Source organism: Scylla paramamosain, chromosome 32 (assembly GCF_035594125.1).
Source record: "Scylla paramamosain isolate STU-SP2022 chromosome 32, ASM3559412v1, whole genome shotgun sequence".
In the NCBI taxonomy this organism is placed as follows: domain Eukaryota; kingdom Metazoa; phylum Arthropoda; class Malacostraca; order Decapoda; family Portunidae; genus Scylla; species Scylla paramamosain.
In genome coordinates, this window is record NC_087182.1 from 17857141 (window position 1) to 17879549 (window position 22409).

Consider the following 22409-nt stretch of genomic DNA (forward strand, 5'->3'; position numbering starts at 1 on the left):
TTATGGTAAACTGGGGTGTGATGCTTGTTTGCTCTTACGGGACCAGGGATCGATGCTCGCTGTGGAGTTAAATGATAGAGAGACGGAGTTAGATGCTGTAGCAGTGTGTAAATTTAGATAAACTATGGTAAACTGTGGTAAACTGGGATGTGGTGCGTGTTTATGGGACCAGGGATCGAGGCCCGCTGTGGAGTTACGTGATAAAGAGACGAAGTTAGAGGCTATAGCAATGCGCAGATTTAGATAAACTATGCAAAAACTATGGTAAACTGCACGACTATGCCTAAATGTTGGGCTGTGTATTAGCTGGGATGTTTTTTTTTTTCCTTATAACTCCATGAATTAACATTAAACTGGATGCCACACTTATCCTGGTCTCTTTTGAAGCTGGGAATCGATACCCGCTGTGGATTATAATGATGCTGAGATGGAATTTGACGCCTTAGCAATACGGAGCTTAGTATGTTATTGTACTTTATTTTTTTTATTTATTTATTTATATATTCTGTAATCGTAAATGTCAGAATAGGTCCAGTGGTAGCGGTATACATTGAAAAAAAAAAGTTCGTGAAAGAATATGTGGAAAAAAAAAAAGACTGGTGCTGTGGAAATGCTCAAGTCAATATGCGTAGTAAGAGATGAATTTAGAACGTTATGCAGTGGAAGTAACAAAAAAATAAATAAATAAATAAACAGCTTGAATATAAAGGAGACAGAATGTAACGCTGCAGCAATGCCCTGGTTAGCACACAATTCTAAACTTCCACCTTTTGTGTTCCAGGAGGGATGTTGTGAACGTTATGTAATGAAAGTGATGCAAAAAATGTATTTAGATATAGAAGAGGTAAGGGAGGAAGCGTGTGACGTTGTAGCAATGTCTAAGCTAACACACTCTTGAATTTCCTTCTCTTTAATAGCAGAAATAGATTTAGAAGTTATGTGGTGAAAGTAATACAAAAAAAGACAGCTAGAATGTAAAGGAGAAAGAGTGTGGCGTTGTAGCAATGTCTAACTTAACACACTCTTGAATTTCCATCTCTTTAATAGCGGGAATAGATTTAGAAGTTATGTGGTGAAAGTAATACAAGAAAAAGACAGCTAGAATGTAAAGGAGAAAGAGTGTGGCGTTGTAGCAATGTCTAACTTAACACACTCTTGAATTTCCACCTGCTTGATAGTAGGAATAGATTTACAAGGTTATGTGGTGAAAGTAACGCGAAAAACAATGAATATCAAGAAAGAAATAAAGGAGAAGGGAGTGTAATGCTGCAGTAAATGTCTATCTAGCTTAACATACAATTCTAAACGTCCATCTACGTACTATAAGAGAGAAATTTAGGCTCTTTTTTTTTTTTTAGCAACTCGAAAAAAATAAATAGATAAATACAAAGAAGAGATAGAGACTTAGTGCAGCGCTGTAGCAATGCCTGGGTTAACATACATTGCTAAACTATCTTTTGTTTCATGTACCAGGTTAGGTGAGGCTCAGAACCTTACGCTGCGATAAAAAACAAAAGAAGGAGAAGAGGGAGAGAAAGAGAAGGAGGAGGAGGAGGAGGAGATGGAGATGGAGATTACATAACCATACTGCCTTTTACATACACCCGATGAAATAGAACAAGACTTTTATGGAAACTGAAAAAAAAAAAAAGGGAGGGAGGGCCGGGAAGGTTTCAAGACACATATCCTTCAATTTTTGACTACCGCTTTGCATCCTTTTCTGTGACTGGCATCTCACTGAGCTTTCTTTCTTTCTTTTCTTATTTTTATTGGATTTTTGGTGCCCGTAGCTAGTGTCCCTCCTACATAGAAAAAAATTTGAATAGAATAAAAGCGAGACGGACTTAGCGCTGTCAACACGTAAACACACTGCTGCTTGTATTAATAAAAGGGTGTAAAAATAAGTGCAACCCGGCGGTGTTCGTGAGTCATAAAATCGTTAGCTTAAAGAAGACATGGAAGGGAAGGCAAAGCAGACCAGAGTTAAAGGAGAGATACAAAACAGGAGCAGTGTATAGATTTACCCTACATTTTTTCTTCCAATCCGTGTGTGTGTGTGTGTGTGTGTGTGTGTGTGTGTGTGTGTGTGTGTGTGTGTGTGTGTGTGTGTGTGTGTGTGAATTTTATCCCTCAACCTTTTCCATAAAATTTTTGTTAACCTCCTTCTTTTAGATAATACTCGTGAAGGGAAGAATTCATATACGTGAAGCGAAAAACGAATAAAAGAAAATAATAAAATAAAAAAAACTTCGTATGTATATATACGAGTATATATATATATATATATTGTATGGGTTTAACAGATTTCACTTGTTTTACTCGCTGTATAAAGAGTAGTTAGGAAAAATAGCGTGACACAGCACCTGTTCGTCCCCTCTAATGAAAATAAAAACAAGCTGAACTAGGAAAAAAAAACAACGAGAAAAACATCAACAACAACCTGGCTCGTTTCAAACTTCACTAAAAAAGCCGCAAAAGAGACGAAAGGATAAAAATGATAAAGAACGCCGGAATTCGTGGCTTTAAAACTTCCAAATTGATGCGAAACTTGACCTGGGAGAGTGTCGGGTGATGTGTGTGTGTGTGTGTGTGTGTGTGTGTGTGTGTATGTGTGTGTAGTAAGGTATACGTACATATAATTTGATCTAAGTCCTCTTTGTGTGTGTGTGTGTGTGTGTGTGTGTGTGTGTGTGTGTGTGTGTGTGTGTGTGTGTGTGTGTGTGTGTGTGTGTGTGTGTGTGTGTGTGTGTTTTATATAGTGAAATAGTGTAGTACCCTTACGTAGAGAGTGTGTGTGTGTGTGTGTGTGTGTGTGTGTGTGTGTGTGTGTGTGTGTGTGTGTGTGTGTGTGTGTGTGTGTGTGTGTGTGTGTGTGTGTGTGTGTGTTATAGGATGCTGGTCGACTGCCTTTCATGTGCTTTTTATTATTATTATTATTATTATTATTATTATTATTATTATTATTATTATTATTATTATTATTATTATTATTATTATTATTATTATTATTATTTATTAGTATCATAATCACTGTCGTCTATTATTATTATTACTACAACGACAATAACAACAACAACAACAACAACAACAACAACAACTACTACTACTACTACTACTACTACTACTACTACTACTACTACTACTACTACTACTACTACTACTACTATCATAACACCAGTAGACAGCTATCATTGTCTCTTTAAGTCTCACACCTCAGTTCCTCCCATGTCTCGGCCTTCTGCCACACTACTGAAGGGTAATTATCGTACACTTCATATCATAGCGAGAACGAAAGTAGCACAGAGATATTCGCTGTACTGTACCACTTTCGTACGCCAGCCAGTAGTATTTGCATAGGACCAGTATTTGTCTTGAAGTGAAATGTGACGATCTGTCGTAACCTGAGAAACGCTAAACTGGTGACAATTTGAAAGAGGGAAGAAAATCCGACGGAGGAAAACGAAAGAAGAAAGGAGACGAGATAGAAAACCCAACGCGTTCCCTTTGAATCCATAAGTGTCTATTAAATAATTAGACAAAATATCCTACTAAATAGAAACTAAAAAAAAAAATGAAATAAAAAAAAATAAAAACTACTTTGGATTCGAACCCCACGTCTATGAATCTTATTCCACAACGTCACCACAGACAGAGCCACCAGGATGTCTAGTGATATTCTGTAAGCTGTGCGATGGCTGTGTGAGTAACCATATCGTGTAGCGAGGCAGTGACGTGTGGGAGTGCGGGAGGTTTTCAAGGAGGGCAGCAGTCAATCAGGCCTCAGTTTTCACTCCAGTAACTGCGATGCCCCGTCTGTAAAAGTCAAGAGTAGGCGCCATTTTTACCTTCACGAGTGCGAGAGTAAATTAGCATTACCTTGTTTTACATTTGTTGTGGCGTTGCGTTTCACCTTCACACACACACACACATACACACACACACACACACACCTGTCAGTTTAATTAGCAGTACTATTGTTTCTACGTGGGTACATATTTATTTTTACCTGTATTTTGTTCATTTCGTGAGAGAGAGAGAGAGAGAGAGAGAGAGAGAGAGAGAGAGAGAGAGAGAGAGAGAGAGAGAGAGAGAGAGAATGATGATGGTGGAGGGAGGAAGTACGGAGGAGGCTGCGGATATGAGGGTGGAGAGCAGGGAGGAAGGGGAGGGAGGGAGGGAAGGCAAGGTTTGATAAGGTGTGCAAGTATATGCTAGCTGGTAACCCTGATCACACCTGTTTCTCTCTCTCATGTGTGTGTGTTTAGCGAGTAAGAGCTAACACCTGGCAGTGTCTGCGTGACAGGAGGGAGAGGAAGAGACATGGTCAGATAGATAGAGAGAGAGAGAGAGAGAGAGAGAGAGAAGAGAGAGAGAGAGAGAGAGAGAGAGAGAGAGAGAGAGAGAGAGAGAGAGAGATTGTTTAATATTTGTTATATTAAGAACAGTTAGACATCAAAGAACAGAATCTCTCTCTCTCTCTCTCTCTCTCTCTCTCTCTCTCTCTCTCTCTCTCTCTCTCTCTCTCTCTCTCTCTCTCTCTCTCTCTCTGACTGTGATCGTATCTCAAAAAAAAAAAAAGTGCGAGTTATTCTTGAAAATGAATCATAGAAAACTTGTACATTTTATTCCCAGGGCGGTGGAATACAGTGTTGTGAAATGGTTTTGTTTTCCAAGGATGAACGAAAGTATTGTAAAAAGATAATAATGTGGTTGTGAAGTTATGGAAAGTGTTCCCTATTTACAACTTTTTTTTCTAGAAAGTCAAGAAATGGCGATGAAAAAAATAACTGGAAAAACGAAAAACGGTGATTGAAAATATAATAATAATTTGTTCGTGGAAGTACTGTTTACTAATTATTAAATCGTATGAAAACTGTTATTTATTTATTTATTTTATTATCTACTGTGAATCTTATTATTGTAGTGATTTTTTTTATTTATTTATTACTCATTTATCTATTAATTCATATACTCATTAATTCTAGCCACCAAACTTAATCTCATCATTCAAATGTAACTCAACGTAGACGCGTCCTAACTTAAACAATCCTTACATAACGCCACGGAAACCAAAGATAACGTAACCACAGCCAGAAACACATTAACATCATTCCAACCTAACCTAACATAACATATTTCCACGGAAGCCAAGAACAACTTAACCTCAATCTAAAACACAGTAACATCATTCAAACCTAACTTAACCCAACTAACTAAACCAAAAACAACTTAACCTCGGCCAAAAATACGTAGCCTCATCATTCTAACCTAACAAACTAAACCAGACAACTTAACCTCGGCCAAAAATACGTAGCCTCATCATTCTAACCTAACAAACTAAACCAAAAACAACTTAATCTCGGCCAAAAATACGTAGCCTCATCATTCTAACCTAACCTAACAAACTAAACCAGACAACTTAACCTCGGCCAGAAGACTCGTAACCTCATCATTCTAACCTAACCTAACAAACTAAACCAGACAACTTAACCTCGGCCAAACATACGTAGCCTCATCATTCTAACCTAACCTAACAAACTAAACCAGACAACTTAACCTCGGCCAGAACATACGTAGCCTCATCATTCTAACCTAACCTAACTAACTAAACCAGACAACTTAACCTCGGCCAGAAATACGTAGCCTCATTATTCTAACCTAACCTGACCTCACTTCATCTTCTCCCAACCTGACTTGCGCCTCGCCATGACCAGGTGAGGCGTTGATTAGTCAATGATGGTTCTTAAGGGAGTCTTTCTTTCAGGAGTGAGGAACCCGTGACCTCTAACATGGACATCTCCACGGGGCACATGGTTCTGGTGAGTGTCCGTCTGTCTGTCTGTCTGTTTGTCTTTTATTTACACTTATATAATTTATTCTTCCTCCTCCTGCGCCTCTTTCACTTATTCTTATTGTTAGTATTCATTTATTCTCATGTTCTTTTATTATTCTCTTCGTTATGTCTAAAGTGCTTATCTGTTTGTTTGTTTGTTTGTTTTATTATCTCTTGTTTTTCCTCTTTCTCGTCTCATCTTCCTCTTTCTGTTTTTCAGCATCCCCTTCTTTGTTCCTTGCTGTTCTTATATCACCCTTTTCTTTTCTTTCATCCTGTTTCTACTCCTCATTCTCTTCTTCCTCATTCTCCTTTTCCTATCTCTCTTATTTAATTTCTTCCTCTTGTTCTTCACCATCATCTTATTCTTTTGCAGTGTTTATATTTTGCCGTTTTGTTTTGTTTTTTCTTCTCTTTGTTCTTATTCTTATTCTTCCTTATTTTTCCTCTCTTCCTCCATCATTTTCTTGTTCTCAGCATTGATTATACTTTCCCGTTTTCTTCTCTTTCCTCCTCCTACTCCTCCTCCCCCCAGGCTATCATTATCACTACCATCTTGTCTACCTAATATTTCACTCAAACTTGATCTTATTATGCCCAACTCGCGTATTTATTTTCCTTCTAATTCATCCTAATTGTCGTCAAAGCCAGGTGGAAAATAAATAAGTGAAAGGAAGGAACTAGTGAAGAAATATATAAGAAAGAACCTTCCTCCTCCTCCTCCTCCTCCTCCTCCTCCTCGTTGTTGTTGTCCTCTCCTTGTCTTGTTTACGCTCAGTCTGCCCGTTTTTTTCCTCATTTTTCCCCTCCTTTTCTCGCCTCCTCACTTCTCGTTTTTTTTTTTTTTCCTCTTAACATTTCTCTATAAAGGCTTTTTTTTTCTTTTTTCCTCTCTGCTTTGACTTTTCTCTCTCTCTCTCTCTCTCTCTCTCTCTCTCTCTCTCTCTCTCTCTCTCTCTCTCTCTCTCTCTCTCTCTCTCTCTCTCTCTCTCTCTCTCTCTCTCTTATTGTGATTCTTGGATGTCGCCTTGTTGTTATGTACTTTTTTCTTTTTTTTTTTAGTTTTGTTAGTCTGATATTTTTTTGTTATTTTTATTTTATTTTATTTTTTTTACGTGTGTGTAAGATGAATAGAGACATGTGATTAATTCTCTCTCTCTCTCTCTCTCTCTCTCTCTCTCTCTCTCTCTCTCTCTCTCTCTCTCTCTCTCTCTCTCTCTCTCTCTCTCTCTCTCATTATCGTGTTTTCTGGAGTTTTGTTTCCCCAAGAGTCAAGGTTTTCCTCCTCTCTCTTATTATCTTTCCTTGCTCTCTTACTTTATTATTATTATTGTTATTATTATTATTATTATTATTATTATTATTATTATTATTATTATTATTATTATTATTATTATTATTATTATTTACCTATGACAAATTTACTTTTTTCACGTATATATGTTTTTTATTGTAGCATTCTTTTGTCTATCATGAAAATTTTACACACACACACACACACACACATACACACACGCACACACACACCTATTTTCTCATTACAGCAGTTGTCTTTGACTGTTCCCTGTTCATATGATAAGTTTATGTCCCAATAAAAGTAATAATAATAATAGTACTGTAATGATAATGAATAATGATGCATACATACTTACATTCATACATACATACATACATACATACATACGTACATACATACATACGTACCTACATACATACACACTTCTTATAATGATACTATTTTTACCACATTTAATTTTCCTACTTGCCTTGAACCTGAATGAATAATTGGATATCAAACTAGTCATTTATCTTCGTCCTCTCTCTTGATATTTATGCATTCAGTTTTCATTCTCTCTCACTGATTGGTGATGTTTTCATTTACCTTTCCCTATTTTTTTTTCATCCTTCTCCTTCATTTCTTTCTTTCCCTCTCCTTTTCCTTCCTTTCCTTTTTTTTCCTTTCCTTTCCTTTCCTTTCCTTTCCTTTCCTTTCCTTTCCTTCCTTCCTTCCTTCCTTCCTTCCTTCCTTCCTTCCTTCCTTCCTTCCTTCCTTCCTTCTTTTCTTCCTTCCTTATTTCCTTCCTCCCTCACTCCTTCTATCCCTCCCTTATTTCCTTCCTTCCTTCCTCCCATCCTCCCTCCATCCCTCCCTCTCTAGCTTTTTCCTCTTCACCTACTTCTATTTCCTTTTATTTTATATTAACAAAACAAAACAACCCAAACTAAACCTCACCTCACATTTCTCCTCCTACAGTCATACATGGAGGACCACCTGAAGAACAAGGATCGTCTAGAGCAGGAGTGGATCGCCCTCTGTGCATATGAGGCAGACTGCAACGCCACCACCCTTGCCCTCAAGGTACTACTGACAGGTCTTATAGTTGATAGCATTAAGGAAAGGTGTTGTGTTATTGTGTATGAATGTTACCCATCTCAATGCAATACACTCCAATTCTAATCACTAAAACCAATGTAAGAAGTTTTTATAAGCATCTACAAGAGAGACGAGGATAAAAAACTAATAGATTTTGCACTTTTTTGGCCAGTACAATATTTGGAGGTAGCTGTGGAACAAGAAATGATGTCCCTAAGTGGTCAGTGATTAGGAGAGGATGTGGCAAAAAGGTGTGAATGGGTTAGGAAGTCTGGTGGTGTGGGGTGCTTGGTCCTGTTGGTGTGAGGGATGTTTATGGTGTTAGCTTTGTGTGGTAAGTTTGAAGTGTGGCCAAGTTTAGCATCCTAACTGTTTTATGAAGCCATTGCATATTTTTATATGATAATTGCACAGTCAGGGATAATTGCTTCCTGATTGTTTACCTTCCTTTTATTTTATTTTCTTGCCTTCTTTCTCCTCTGCTGCTGCTACTACTACTACTACTACTACTACTACTACTACTACTACTACTACTACTACTACTAATAATAATAATAATAATAATAATAATAATAATAATAATAATAATATTGGTTAAACACTGAATGAAATGAGAGAAATTCTGTTTTATGTCTTATTATCATCACTATGTCCATGCACTTCATATTAGAGAAAAAACAGAGTTTTTACTGATAGTTTAAAGAAAGCTAGGCTCATTTCAGATAAGATAGACTGGAAACAGCCCACATCATTGCTAGATTTAAAGAAAGTTCCCAAGATACCATGATAGATGGTGGTGAGGCTGGAGACAAGTATACAGTTATTAGTTATAGAGGAGATTTCCAAGACACTGTGACACTTTGATGGTGGTGAGAATAGAGACAAGGTATACAGTTGTTATAGAGAAGGTTCCCAAGATAACATAACACTTTGATGGGGTAGGGAGGGTTTAGACAGGTATACAGTTGTTATAGAAAGGTTCCCAAGATACAACACTGTGATGGTGCTGAGTGTTGAGTGTTGCTTCCCTCACAGCCGGAGAACAACCAGAAGAATCGCTACCCTGATGCCGTGCCCTACGACCACAACCGGGTAGTCCTCAATGCACATGCTAACGTCAACGGCTCCGACTACATCAACGCATCACCCATTGTGAGTCCCTGCTGGTGTGTTTCTCTTACTCATAGACTCATTTCTATTGTCTTCTGCTTTCTCACACACATTGTCCATTGTGAGTCTCTGATGGTGTATTTCTCTTACTTATTGACTCACTTATTTTGCCTCTTGCTTATTGACTCACAAACTTATTTTGTCTCTTATCCATTTCCTGTTCTCTCACTCATATATATATATATATATATATATATATATATATATATATATATATATATATATATATATATATATATATATATATATATATATATATATATATACACAACATAGGTGTATTTTCTCCTCAGTCTTACACTTTCCTAGCTTGGTCACTCATCTATAAATTTGTGCTGACTTATTCACTTACTCTTCCATCATATACACGCCTATGATAACTAAAACTATATAACTATGACTATAATCTAAGAAAACCTCATCTACATTTATAACAAACTTTCATACATGCACTCTTTCACACAATTGATCTTACTATGCCCAACTTACATATTTATTCCCCCTTTCATCATCCATCCCTCACACTCCTGTCACACACACTACTGCAATAAACACCACTACTCCTTCTCCTTTCATCATCCATCCCTCACACTCCTTTCACATACGCTACTACAATAACAATAACCACCACTGCTATTTGCATAACTAATATTCTCTTCGCCAAGCAGACGGACCACGACCCAAGGAACCCCACGTACATCGCCACACAAGGACCACTGGAGGCCACAGCGGCGGACTTCTGGCAGCTAGTGTGGGAGCAGGGCAGTGTGGTGGTGGTGATGCTCTCTCGCCTCACTGAGAACGGCCACACTCTCTGCTTCCGCTACTGGCCTGAGGAAGGAAGTGAACTGTATCATATCTATGAGGTGAGCCACAGAGAGCAGATTAATCTTTCCACTGTGACATGAAACAGTTAGCAGCACCAGAAGCAATGTGTAAAGTATTGGTAAGCATCTACAAGAAAGTTAGCAATGAAAAAGAATATCTTTTGCAAGTTCTTCCCAGTTCAAAGATTGGCTGTGGCTGTAGAACAAGTAAAGATGTCTCAGAGTTATTGGTAATCAGGGAAAAGTGTACCAAGTGGCATTCAGAGGGTTAAGGATGACCAAGGGGCAGAGAGAGAGAGAGAGAGAGAGAGAGAGAGAGATTATGGAGCAGCAAGAGATTGACGGAAAGAAGGATTATGAGTAAGAGAGAGACAGAGAGAGATCAAGGGTAAGTGAGGGAAAGAAGGAAAGAAGGATTAGGGGAAACAAGGGAAAGAAGAAGAGAGATAAATTAGGGATAACTGAGGAAAAGAAGGATTAGTAGTAAAGCAAAGAAAACAAGGAGAGAGATTAGGAGGAGCAAGGGAAACATGAAAAGAGAGATTAGGGGGTGACAAAACATTGAAGAATTCCAGGTTTGAGAAAGACAGAAGAGTAAAGAAAGGGAAAAAAATAAAAAGAAAGAGTAGAGTGAAAGTGAGCTAGCTTAAAGAAAGAAGAATATAGAGTAAAGGACAGAATTGGGAAAGAAGATATAGAGATAGATAGAGAGAAGGGGAAATTGAAAGAATAGAGAGACAAATCAAGAAAACTAGGGAAAGATGAAAAGTAAGAAGGGTGAGGAGGAAAATTTTCAATAATAGAGGAAAGAAGAGATGATTATTAGGTTAGTGGAAAGAGAGGAAAAAAGAAAATGGCAAGAGAGATAATGGAAACAAATAGACAGCCAGATAGACAAAGACTGAAATGCTAAACCAATTACAAAATGAGAAGGGAAAAATTATTATTGGCAAAATCATCAAGACGAGTTTAAGTGTCGATATTTTTTTTTTCCCTTTTATTTTTTCAGAATATTACAGACCATTTTACTCATTAGGGCAGCTAAGGATGTATCATATTAGCCATTAACTGGAAATAACAGATGACAAAAACAATTTAAGAGATGCATATGTAATAATTATCTGCAGACTTTTTTTTAGTATTGTTTTCTTTTCCCCCTTTTTTAATTTTACTTCAGAATAATAAGAGGTCCTATTACTTTTCTTTCATTCTTTCTTTCTTTTGTTTTCTTTTATAGTGTTGTTTTTTTGACATTATGAAAGCAAGTATGATATATATCTGTATGTTTTCCAATTATCTGCCTGCAAATCTTTAGTATTTTTCAAGCATTCATTTTGTAAGTAGGTTACGAATAGGTTATTATCCTTTAATATTTTTACTGTCTAGTTTTATGTGTGGTTACATATGACCCATTGTTGCAGCAGCTCAAATCACTCAATAGTCAGTCAGTCAGCCAGTCTTTTACTCACCTTTATAAACCTCACACTCCCTTCTGTTACTAATTATTGCTGTACTTTGAATCAACCCACTCATCAATCCTTCACTCACCTTAATAAACTCCACATCCCATTACCTTCATAACTTACAGCATCTTAAATCAATTGGCTTTATAAACTGTGCACTCTCTTCTCTTGCTAGTCACTGGATCACTGTTAATTAGTCAGCCCACCAGTTCTTCACTCATCTTAATAAACCTCATATTTTCTTGCCTTCATAACTTATAACATCTTAAATCAATCAGTCAGTCAATACCTCATTCACCTTCATAAATCTCTCACTTCTTGCTAATCATTGCAGCACCTTGAATTAACTCTGACTCACCCATCCATCAATCCTTCAGCTATCTTTATAAACCTCATGTCCTTTGCCATGATAACTTGTAGCATCTTAAATCAATCATTTAGTTTATTTGGTATCATTCCCACATATAAACCCTACATTTCCTCGCCTTTGTAACTGTCATGGGGTCTTACATCAGTCAGTCTTTCATTTACCTTTACAAACCACACCTGATCTTGGTAGTAATTGTAGCATTGTTAATCACTCAGTTAGTCAGTCCTTCACTCACTTCACAAACCTCACACTCCCATGCCTTAATAATTGTAGCCTCTTAAACCAACCAGTTAGTCAGTCCTATACTTACTCTCATAAACACCACACTCCCTGCCTCAGTAATAACACAGCTTTCCTCTCGGCAGGTCCACTTGGTGTCAGAACACATATGGTGCGATGACTACCTGGTGAGATCTTTCTACCTGAAGAATGTGAGAACTGGGGAGACAAGGACAGTGACACAGTTCCACTTCCTCTCCTGGCCTGATTCTGGCACTCCGGCTTCCACTAAGGCTCTCTTGGAGTTTAGGAGGTGGGTGACTGAAAGTACGGTCTGTGTTTTGATACTGTTGTTGTCAGAGGGAGAGAGAGAGAGAGAGAGAGAGAGAGAGGTTGTGTTGCTTAGCATTTTGCTGTGTTTGTGTAGGCCTGTGAATGAAAGAAAGCAAGAGAGTAAAGAAAAGGAAATCTGTGAAATAGAAAAGGGAAGTGCTTTACAAGGTTTGACACTTGTTGAGAGAGAAAGAGGTTGCCTGCTACATGTGTGTGTACTTAGGTCTGTGAATGAAAAAAAGCAAGAAAGTAAAAGGTATTGTGTAAAAGAGAAAAAGTTAGTGTTTTACGAGGTTTGATACTGTTGTTGAGAGAGAGATTGTGTTGCTTGCTACTTATGTGCGTGTTTAGGTGTGTGGAAAAAAAACAAGAGGGTTGTGTGAAATAGGTGATAATGCTAAATAGGATGAAAGTTTTGTACAAAATTTGATACTGTTGTAGAGAGAGAGAGAGAGAGAGAGAGAGAGAGGGGGGTATTGTGTATATATCATAGTATATAAGTACAAGAAGCCAAGATGAAGAAGAAGAACCCAGACAGGAAGGAAGCCAGAAGAGCCACCACTGCCCATTCATCATTTTTGTGATTTTTGCAATTATGTGCTGAAAGAAATTGCATAGTCACAAAAGTGATGGAAGAGAGTGGAGAGTGTCGCCATGGCAACCAAGACCAACACCACCACCACCACCACCACCGCTTCAATAAAGAAATGCCAAGAGTGGTGAAGATTTTTCTGTCACATATCTTTTTCTGTTCTCTGTCTTCATGGTTTGATAGTTTTCTTCTCAATATATATTTCAGCTTTTATCCAGTACATTCTTAATTCTTTATTGCGTTCTTTAGCATTCATCTAATTATACAGGTTGTTATATAAGTGAGATAAAAGCAGATATTTAAGTGTTCCATATCCTTAACTCTTAAAATCTTTCTTGTGTGTGGGAAAAAATTACTTGAGATTCATATTTTTCCTCTCTCAACTCTTTCCTTCCAGCATGTCTCTTCCTGTAATGTTCCAATAATAACACATTGTTAGAAACAAGATCAAAACAAATATTCAGCAAAAATAATATTCTTGACTCAAAAATCTCTGACAATTTTTATATAAGAAAATAAACTTTGATATTATTGCATTCTCAGCTTCCTTTCTCTTCCACTAACTTTGACAAACCTAATTCAGTACCGTCAACTTGTAAAATTGCTCTTTAAACTTTCCTGTAATAGTTATGTAAAGGGAAAGAAAAGACTCACCAGCCTCTTCCTTAACTCAGTTTTCCTCCACAACATGAACTCTTAAACTGATTCTGTAGACTTCCTTATATTTATTGTAGAAGGAAAAAAAGAAGAGGAAACTTGCTTGTCATATTTGTAATTTCTTTTATTCTCTGATTTGTCCTGAGAAAAAAGAAGAAAAAAAACTTACCTGTCATATCAACTTCTATTTTTCTCTTACCTATCATATTTCCAACCCCTATTTTTTCTGACTTGTCCTGTGAAAAATAGAAGAAAAGTCATTTTCAACCCCTGTTTTCCTCTGACTTGTCCTGCAAAAAAATAAAAAGACACTTACCTATCATATTTTTTAAGTCCAATTTTTTTTCATCTGACTTGTCCTGCAAAAAATATAAAAAAATTTACCTGTCATATTTCAAACTCCTATTTTTCTCTGACTTGTCCTGCAAAAAGAGACGGAGAAACTTGTCTGTCATATTGGTAACTCCTATTTTTCTCTTGACTCATCCCTCACCAGTTTGTGCGACTCATACTCTTGTTTCTCGTTACAGGAAGGTGAACAAGTCTTACCGAGGTCGCTCCTGCCCCATCATTGTGCACTGCAGGTAGGTCACTCATCTCTCGTTACTGGCAGGTACTTGTGGCATGAAAGTTATTGGTCTTTCTTTGTTTATCTGTTGTGGTTTTGAAGTTATGTCTAAATTATGTTCGTTCGTGTTTATTCTTCTTGTTTTTTTTGGTTTGAGTGTGTTTGTATGTGTTTATCTGGTATATTTCAAAGTTATATTTAAACTTGTTAATATGTTTTCTTTTTGTTTGTAGTGGTACCTCTGTAAATATTTTGCATTATCATTTGTTTCTTTATTTGTCATTTTCTATTGTGAGAACTTTTACCAATTGGACTTTTGAAACCAGTGTTAAACTCATCATATGCATGTTATCTTTGTGTGTGTGTGTGTGTGTGTGTGTGTGTGTGTGTGTGTGAGGTGAGATCTCTATGCAGTGATTACTTAACTGTCAATCTCCCTGATGCCTAGACAGACAATTTAGCAGTTATTATGTACAGATCTTACTACATACAATAATGAAAAAAAAAAAGAGAAAGAAAAAGAAAACTATTAAAGGAAGAGTTTTAGCAATGTCTTCAGAGTTCATTTAATATTTATTTTTCTGCGTACATTGGGTGTTGTTGAATGCCTCTAAACAGGAGAGAGTAGCCATAGTTGAAGGATACCTGTGTGATGCAGTAATGGAGCTTATGATGCCAGTGTGCTGTATCTTAACTCTACTATGAACTCTTAATTCCATGCCGTACCATTCCCATAAATACAAGCAACTTACAATACTATTCTTTATCAAAACTCTATTCTTAACATTTTTCTTCAGTGTTTCATCATATCCTGCTATTTCAGTGTACTCTATATATAACCAACTTCTTCATTCAGTATAATATTTTATCTTCTTATTCTGGCAACTTTTTTCCTATTTTTATCTTTCACTCATTCTTTTGTTCACTCATGTATTTCCTTTACTTCTCCTTTGATGTATCCAGTCCTTGCATCACCTCAAAGACCCAAGAGAGAGAGAGAGAGAGAGAGAGAGAGAGAGAGAGAGAGAGAGAGAGAGAGAGAGAGAGAGAGAGAGAGAGAGAGAGAGAGACCCAAACTCCACCATCTCGTTATCCCTGCTTTCCTCAGATTGTCAGACCCACAATAACAATAACTAATGCAGAACGTAAACAATTTCAGGGAACACACAGGAGTCTTTTGTGTTGCAATGATTGACAAAGACAGAAAGTAAGAGAGAGAGAGAGAGAGAGAGAGAGAGAGAGAGAGAGAGAGAGAGAGGGGATGAGGTGGCAGTAGGAGAAATACAATGAATAAAAGGGAAAAAAAAAAACACTAAAGACAGAGAAGTAGTGAAGTGAGCTGGTGGAGGAGAAGGAGGAAGGAAGGATAGAGAGACAAAGAAAGTGAATAGAATGACAGTAGAAAAATGCAATGAATAAAGGGATAAAAATAGCAGGGATGAGGACATGTAGTGAAAGTAAGGAATAGGAGGAGGAGAAAGAGAAGGAGGAGGATAAGAATGATAATAATAAAGAAAGGCAAGGAGGAAGGTAAGAATGATAATAATAAAGAAAGACAAGGTGAATAAGATGACTGAAAAAATCCTCAGAGTAGTTGGAAAAAGAATGGGAAAAAAAATTCTGGACAAGAACATGTAGTAAGAGAGAGAAAAAAGATTTAGAGGATTATAAAAGAAAGTGGAATAGGGTTAAAAAAGAAGAAAGAGATAGAGAAGAAGAAAAACAGAAATGGACAAAAAAATAACAGAGAAAGTGAATAGCATAATGATAGACAATACATAGAATAAAAAAAAAGGCAGAAAATAAAGAATGGGACTTGTAGCGCGAGAGAAGTTGGAGGAGGAGGAGGAGGAGGAGGACCCAATTAGAGGCACAGGGAGGAGGTGGGAGGAAGGAGAAGCTACACACTCCACTTCCTTCTGCCTAGAAACTCTAATCTGTCACCATGGCAACCAACCACAGCCACACAAACACACAGACCGATAAACACACACACACACACACACACACACACACGGTAACATACACATGTTTACCTAAGCTGGGGGAGAGATGCAAAATAGAAGATATGGTTATGATATATGTGAGTTAAGAATAATTAGAAAGATGTAGAGGTTTGAGTCAGAAAGGAAGTGATTATTAAAGAAGTAAATAGTTATAGATATAGAAGAAAAGTCTCTCTCTCTCTCTCTCTCTCTCTCTCTCTCTCTCTCTCTCTCTCTCTCTCTCTCTCTCTCTCTCTCTCTCTGCATGTTGTTCCCTTTGAGTAATTAAAATGGTTCTCATCACACAAAGTTCAAAGTTTGTTAACACTGAATTTCTTGACTTTGATCTGCAGCTAACTATTCCGCTTCACTGGTGCCCTGAGTGGCCCATCTCTTCATTAGCTGCACATTGTTATTCTCTACACTGAAGAAAATATAATTGGATGTTTCTCTCTTACATCACACACTTTTAACCACTTTGTCTGTCATAACTTCCTTGTAAAATAGTCTCCATTGTCACCTTTTTTTTTTTATTTATTCTCATACAACCTACTTTTATTTTTTTTTCACGAGTTAAAGGTACATTGTGTTGTTTTATACTACTTAATTTTCAGGCAGTTTATCTTTTGTCTGACGTGAAATATCCATCCTGTTTCTCCATTCTTGTATTGCCGCACACATTTTTTTTTCAGCCAGCGTACGATGCTTTCTATTTATATATCTACTATTTACCAGGCCAGCAATCCCATACAGTGCAGGCCAGACCAAGCACCTCACACTCATACACCCATCATTCACACTCCTAAACCAAACCTAACAGACTGTTCTTTATAATTAACTAAAACTTAAATGTATGCATTAAGAAAGCACATTAATGAAGAACCATGTAATTATTGTTTTCTTCTTTTGTTTTAGCAGTTAATCACTCCTGAGTCTCCCTAGCAAACTTAAATGCTGCCTGATTCTTTTATCTTTAGGTTGAATATACATTATCTTAAACGGCTTTGCATGATCATCCTTTCTTGTTAAGTTTACAAGTTAGTTTTTGAGCGTGTCCACTTGATGGTTACATATCTATATCATTTTCTTCTTTTGTCAAGTGTGGAAGTAAGAGTTTGCTTATTTAATTGCTATGTAACTATATTTTTTTCCTTTGTTGATTATGTGAGGTATTTGTTGGGGTTGCAGTATAGACAGGATGGCCCTGAAGAAGGAAAATATTTATGCTTCCATAATCTTTTTTTGATCCTTTGTTAAATAGGTGAGGGGTCTGAGTTTTCTCCCAAGAGTTCCCTCCATAAGTCGAGAAAAGTAGTAGTAAAGACTTCCTGCTGTGGAATAACTTTCATCATCATAACTTGTACGATAAGCTCAGTAATTGCTTCACCTGCCGCTCTGCTGACGGTTCTCCTGGGGACTCTTTTTGCTACGGCGGAAATACTCTGAATCTGAGGACATGTTTGTGTGAGGCCGGACTGTCCTGCTGACCAGATGACTTGAGTACCATTGACCTCGGGAATAAATTGCTACTGGTCTTCTGATTACTTACAGTGTGCATTATTATAGTTGTCATTATTATTAACTCATTGCTTTGTTTTACTTTACTATACTTACTTATTCACTCACATAATTAGAGGGAACCTAAGAATGCAGCCTGCCATAACGCCATCAATAACAATCGTCAGGCTTTCATATTTGTAGCAGGTCTCCCCTCTCCTCTATGTCCACTGAGCCACTAACAACTCAGGAAAGTCTTGTCATTGCACTCCACTAACCAAACAACCACTTAACCACTAACTCCTCCACCTGTACCACTCCCCACTAACTTACTAAACTTGTATTAGTCCCTAGTATGTTACTAACCCACTAACCGAGCCTTCCCCAATGCAGCGACGGGATTGGCCGTACCGGGACCTACTGCCTCATTGACATGGTCCTGAACCGCATGGCCAAGGGTGCCAAGGAGATCGACATCGCCGCCACGCTGGAACACATCCGGGACCAGCGCCCGCACATGGTCCGCACCAAGGCACAGTTTGAGTTTGTACTGATGGCCGTGGCAGAAGAGGTTCACGCCATTCTGAAGGCACTCCCCCAGTAGACCCACGGCCCCCCCCAGCAGCAGCAGCAGCAGCAACCCTGCCCCCCTCCGCCCCCTCCCCCACACAACCATCAGACTTATTAGAGGGAAGCACCGACGGGATTCGAGTCGTCCCACCAAGACCTGAGAGAAGGGCGGCCGCGGCTCCGAGGGTTGGCTGGCACTGTGCCGAGGGAGGGACGCACTGGCCACCAAGACGCCGCACCATCACTGGATATCCAAGTTTGACCGCCGCCTCCACCAACTCCCCACCTTCCTCCCTGCCCTCATCCATCACCCTTCCTGCCTCACACACACACAGACACACACACGCGTACACACAAATACACCCCTAGTGCGGTCCATAAGTACACATTTGCACATTCAATCCCCTCCACACTCCCGCCCCTTTCCTTCCCTTCACTTCCAGCACCTCCCCCCTCCCCCCCAGACCGCCGCACCCATTGGCCCCTTTGGACACAGCAAGGCACCGACCGACGCCCATGAAGCAGTTAGACGATAACGATGGATATATATTTTCTTTTAAATGTCTCCAGATAAGGTATATAGGAATATATATATATATAAATGAATATAATATAAATAAATATATATATACAATAAACAAAAGTACCAGCGTGTATAAGTGGTAATGACACTGTGTACCGGAGCATCTGTCCACCAAGTCACACTCGGTTCCACAACCTTCCCGCGCCTGCCCCTCACTTGTCCAAAGCCCCCCCAGCCTGACAGGGCTTGCCTCGGCCTCACCGCTGCTGCTGCCGGGCGGCGCTGCTAAGCTTGTGTAACTGAGTCAGGTCGTGTTGTCTAAACCTCAACTCTCCGCTTTATTTTCTTTACAAAAGTTCTCCAAAAGTTATATAAAAAGACGAAAATAGAAAACTCCAACAAAAAAATGTTACGTCTAAGAGAAAGCGAGTCAGCCCTTCGTTGGGTGGGAGAGGGCGTCCCCGAGCCTCCTGGCTGGCCGCTGCCTCCTCCTCCTCTCATCAGGAGCCTTCTTGGACCCAGCCTCCCAAGAAGGCTTCTACCGGCCAGTCAAGTTCCTCGGCTGATGACTCTCACGGCCAATGAGCGTAGATGTTGCTTCCCATGTGTGTCCCTGTAGAGCAGTGGTAGTGCCGTAGGCTGTAAGGTGTCTCGGTGTTCTGTAGGCTACTGGCGCCCCCTCCGGCCCCCTCCCGGCCCCCCCTCCAACCCCGTGGCCACCACAGGCCTGAGGGACCCAGCTTGGCGTTCCTGTGGGCGGAGACACCACCGCGGGGCCCGGCCAGCGGCGGCGGCGGCGGGTGAGGGTGCCACCCCACCCGCCCCGCTGCCCGGGTAGTCTTGGTCGTTGTGTGACGCTGTTGCTGCTAGTTTATGGCACCTCAGTTACCAGCAGCTTTGTGGCATTAGTAACATTAAATTGCTTTGTATGACTTCCTCATTATCATTATTATTATTATCTTTATTTTTATTATTATCGTTACTATGATCATTATTATTATTATTATCATTGGTTGAGCACTAGATATGTGCGTGTGAGTATTACTGTCATCTGATTTGCCATGACATTTCATTATTTTGGTCAGTATTACAAATATTGCCAACTCTGTATCTTGTTCATATGATTATTATTAACTCATCCGTCTCAATTCTGACAACAACTATCCACGTTACAATAGTTAGTGAGATATGTTTGGACTAGAGCTGTCTTCACTGTGCGGGCCACCACCACCACAACTACACCCAACGCCACTACCACCACCACCACCACCACTACCACAACCACCATCACCACCACCAGAACAGCACACCACTACCACCACCACTACAACACACCTCTACACACACAACAACAACACCTGACTTCCTTGGCCGCATCCACCAGGTGTGTGCGTGTGCTCGTGTGCGTGAGTATGTGTGCGTGTGTGGCCCACTGACATAAAGTAAAAGAAAGGATATATAAATATATATACATAACTATAATATTGAGTTTGGCTATGTTGTGATCTTTCTCCTCTTCTGATGCTGTTTATTTTACCCTCTCGATCTTACTGTTTATTCATCTCTGTTCTCCATCTCCTTTTCCTCTTCCACCTCCTCCTCCTCTTCCTTCCTCCTCCACCTCCCCACCCTTCCCCATGCCTCCAAAGCCAATAAAGTGATTTGGTGGAAGACTAAACTTTTATTCCTTATCCAAGCTCAAGAAAGAAAAAGAAAACAATCATTATCTCCTGTTAAGTAATCAGCGTTTTAATTTTTTTTAACAGATGACCTCTCATGTAGCTATTTATATATTTTTCCCTTTTATTCAGTCTTTTGACACTTCAGTTTGGTATCAGTATTCCAGGTGCGGTTTGTATATTTCAATTGCTTTCTATCTGTTTAGTCTAGTTTAATCCTGTTCTTTTTTTTTTTAAGATTTTTTTTCCCCAGGCCTCAGACAATTGAGGTTCACCTTGCACCAGACAGTCCTGATGGTGTTTGTGCAGATATGGGCACTCCTGCAATCACCTCTGCAAACAGCAAGTTCAGTGCGGTGGAAGTGTGATTTCATCTGCAGCTTTCCATTTAACATGAATTTGTAGTTTTGCTTTTAAGTACTTCGGTAAATGCAGACTTACCTACAAACTTATCCTTGTTTCTATAGTCAAAATTGTATAGTGTAATAACCCAGTCATATATGTTGCAAGTTTTCAAGCATAAAACATCTATCATTCTTTCATTTCTTTTACAGATGAGACAGACAGAAGACAAAGGATCAGTTGAATCTAAAACCAGAAACTGTCACCATATTTGCAACCTTAATTCTTGCCACATTTAAATGGCAACAGGACTTGTACTGCCATGTGGTTCTTGCTGTAGCTTACATTCAGGTATGGCCAGGCAGTTTTCATGTTATAGTTATGGGAAATAGACTTGCATACCTAGCTCAAAAATTCCTTGAAAAAGTTTGTTTTAGTATTTTGATAGACCTCTTAGATCTTGTCATCTTGGATGGTGAACAATACAGACTCCTGAAACAGAAGGTGTTGAGTACAAATCCCTGAATTCTCTTTGTGTTATAGAAGACATCTTAAAGGGACAGTGAATGAATCAGGGACCCCTTCCTCTGCCTGCTTGTTCCAGTGACTGACTGATTGGCTTTTATCTTATCCCATAGTTATATGAATACACATCAGAGCCATCATGCACGGCACACATATCAAATGAATATTAATTTTAGATCATCTTTCAGCATACTTGGAAAAGCGGGAATACTTAAGGATCAGTTTTCCGTGTAACAAATGAATGTCACAGAGATGCTGGTGAGGCCATCGCCAGACAAGCTGTTCACCATGGGAGAGTATCAAGTTTGAAGACCAATGGAAGGACATAGTAGTGTTGATGCATGTTGATTAGAGTAAAGAGGGATGGTAATTCAAAGGATATGCTGCTCCATATCACCCTATCACAGCTGCTTTACTTTGAATATATGACAGCTGGGTATTAATTGGAATGGCGCACAAGGAAGTTTGTTAGGGTGGCAACACATCCCACCCAGTCTGGTTTACCTGTTGATAACTAAATTAACAACCAATAGGATCAAACTGTTATGTAAAATAGGAGGCTGGTTGCCTGACACCTGTAAGGTAGAGGGTGACTATACCATTCATAGCACTAGTTCATAGTCCAGTTTATCCAAAGATTTATTCGCAGATAAAACAACATATCAGTGCAGGTACTAAATAGCAGACAGCTCATCTTTCCATCCGTCCTTGAAGACTGAAGGCTGAGAGATAAAAAATGGTAGGGTGGAAGATGATACATTCAAGTTTGAGAGAAAAAAGTGGTAGCGTGCAAGGAAGATGAGTGCCTGAGGTCATAGCTGGGGAAGGTAACTGGCAACAGAGAGAGAGAGAGAGAGAGAGAGAGAGAGAGAGAGAGAGAGA

The 22409-nt window shown here is 38.9% G+C and overlaps 1 protein-coding gene across 1 annotated transcript; it reads left to right on the forward strand.

Annotated features, from left to right (window-relative positions):
- The first annotated feature begins 4292 nt into the window (after window positions 1-4292).
- LOC135089329 (receptor-type tyrosine-protein phosphatase N2-like) lies at window positions 4293-20652 on the forward strand. The gene is made up of 8 exons (XM_063984874.1): window positions 4293-4323; window positions 5765-5819; window positions 8088-8192; window positions 9243-9359; window positions 10046-10243; window positions 12403-12569; window positions 14369-14422; window positions 18282-20652. Exons 2-8 carry the CDS (start codon window positions 5790-5792, stop codon window positions 18490-18492), a joined length of 882 nt encoding a protein of 293 aa, XP_063840944.1. The 5' UTR covers window positions 4293-4323; window positions 5765-5789; the 3' UTR covers window positions 18493-20652.
- Window positions 20653-22409: the final 1757 nt, after the last annotated feature.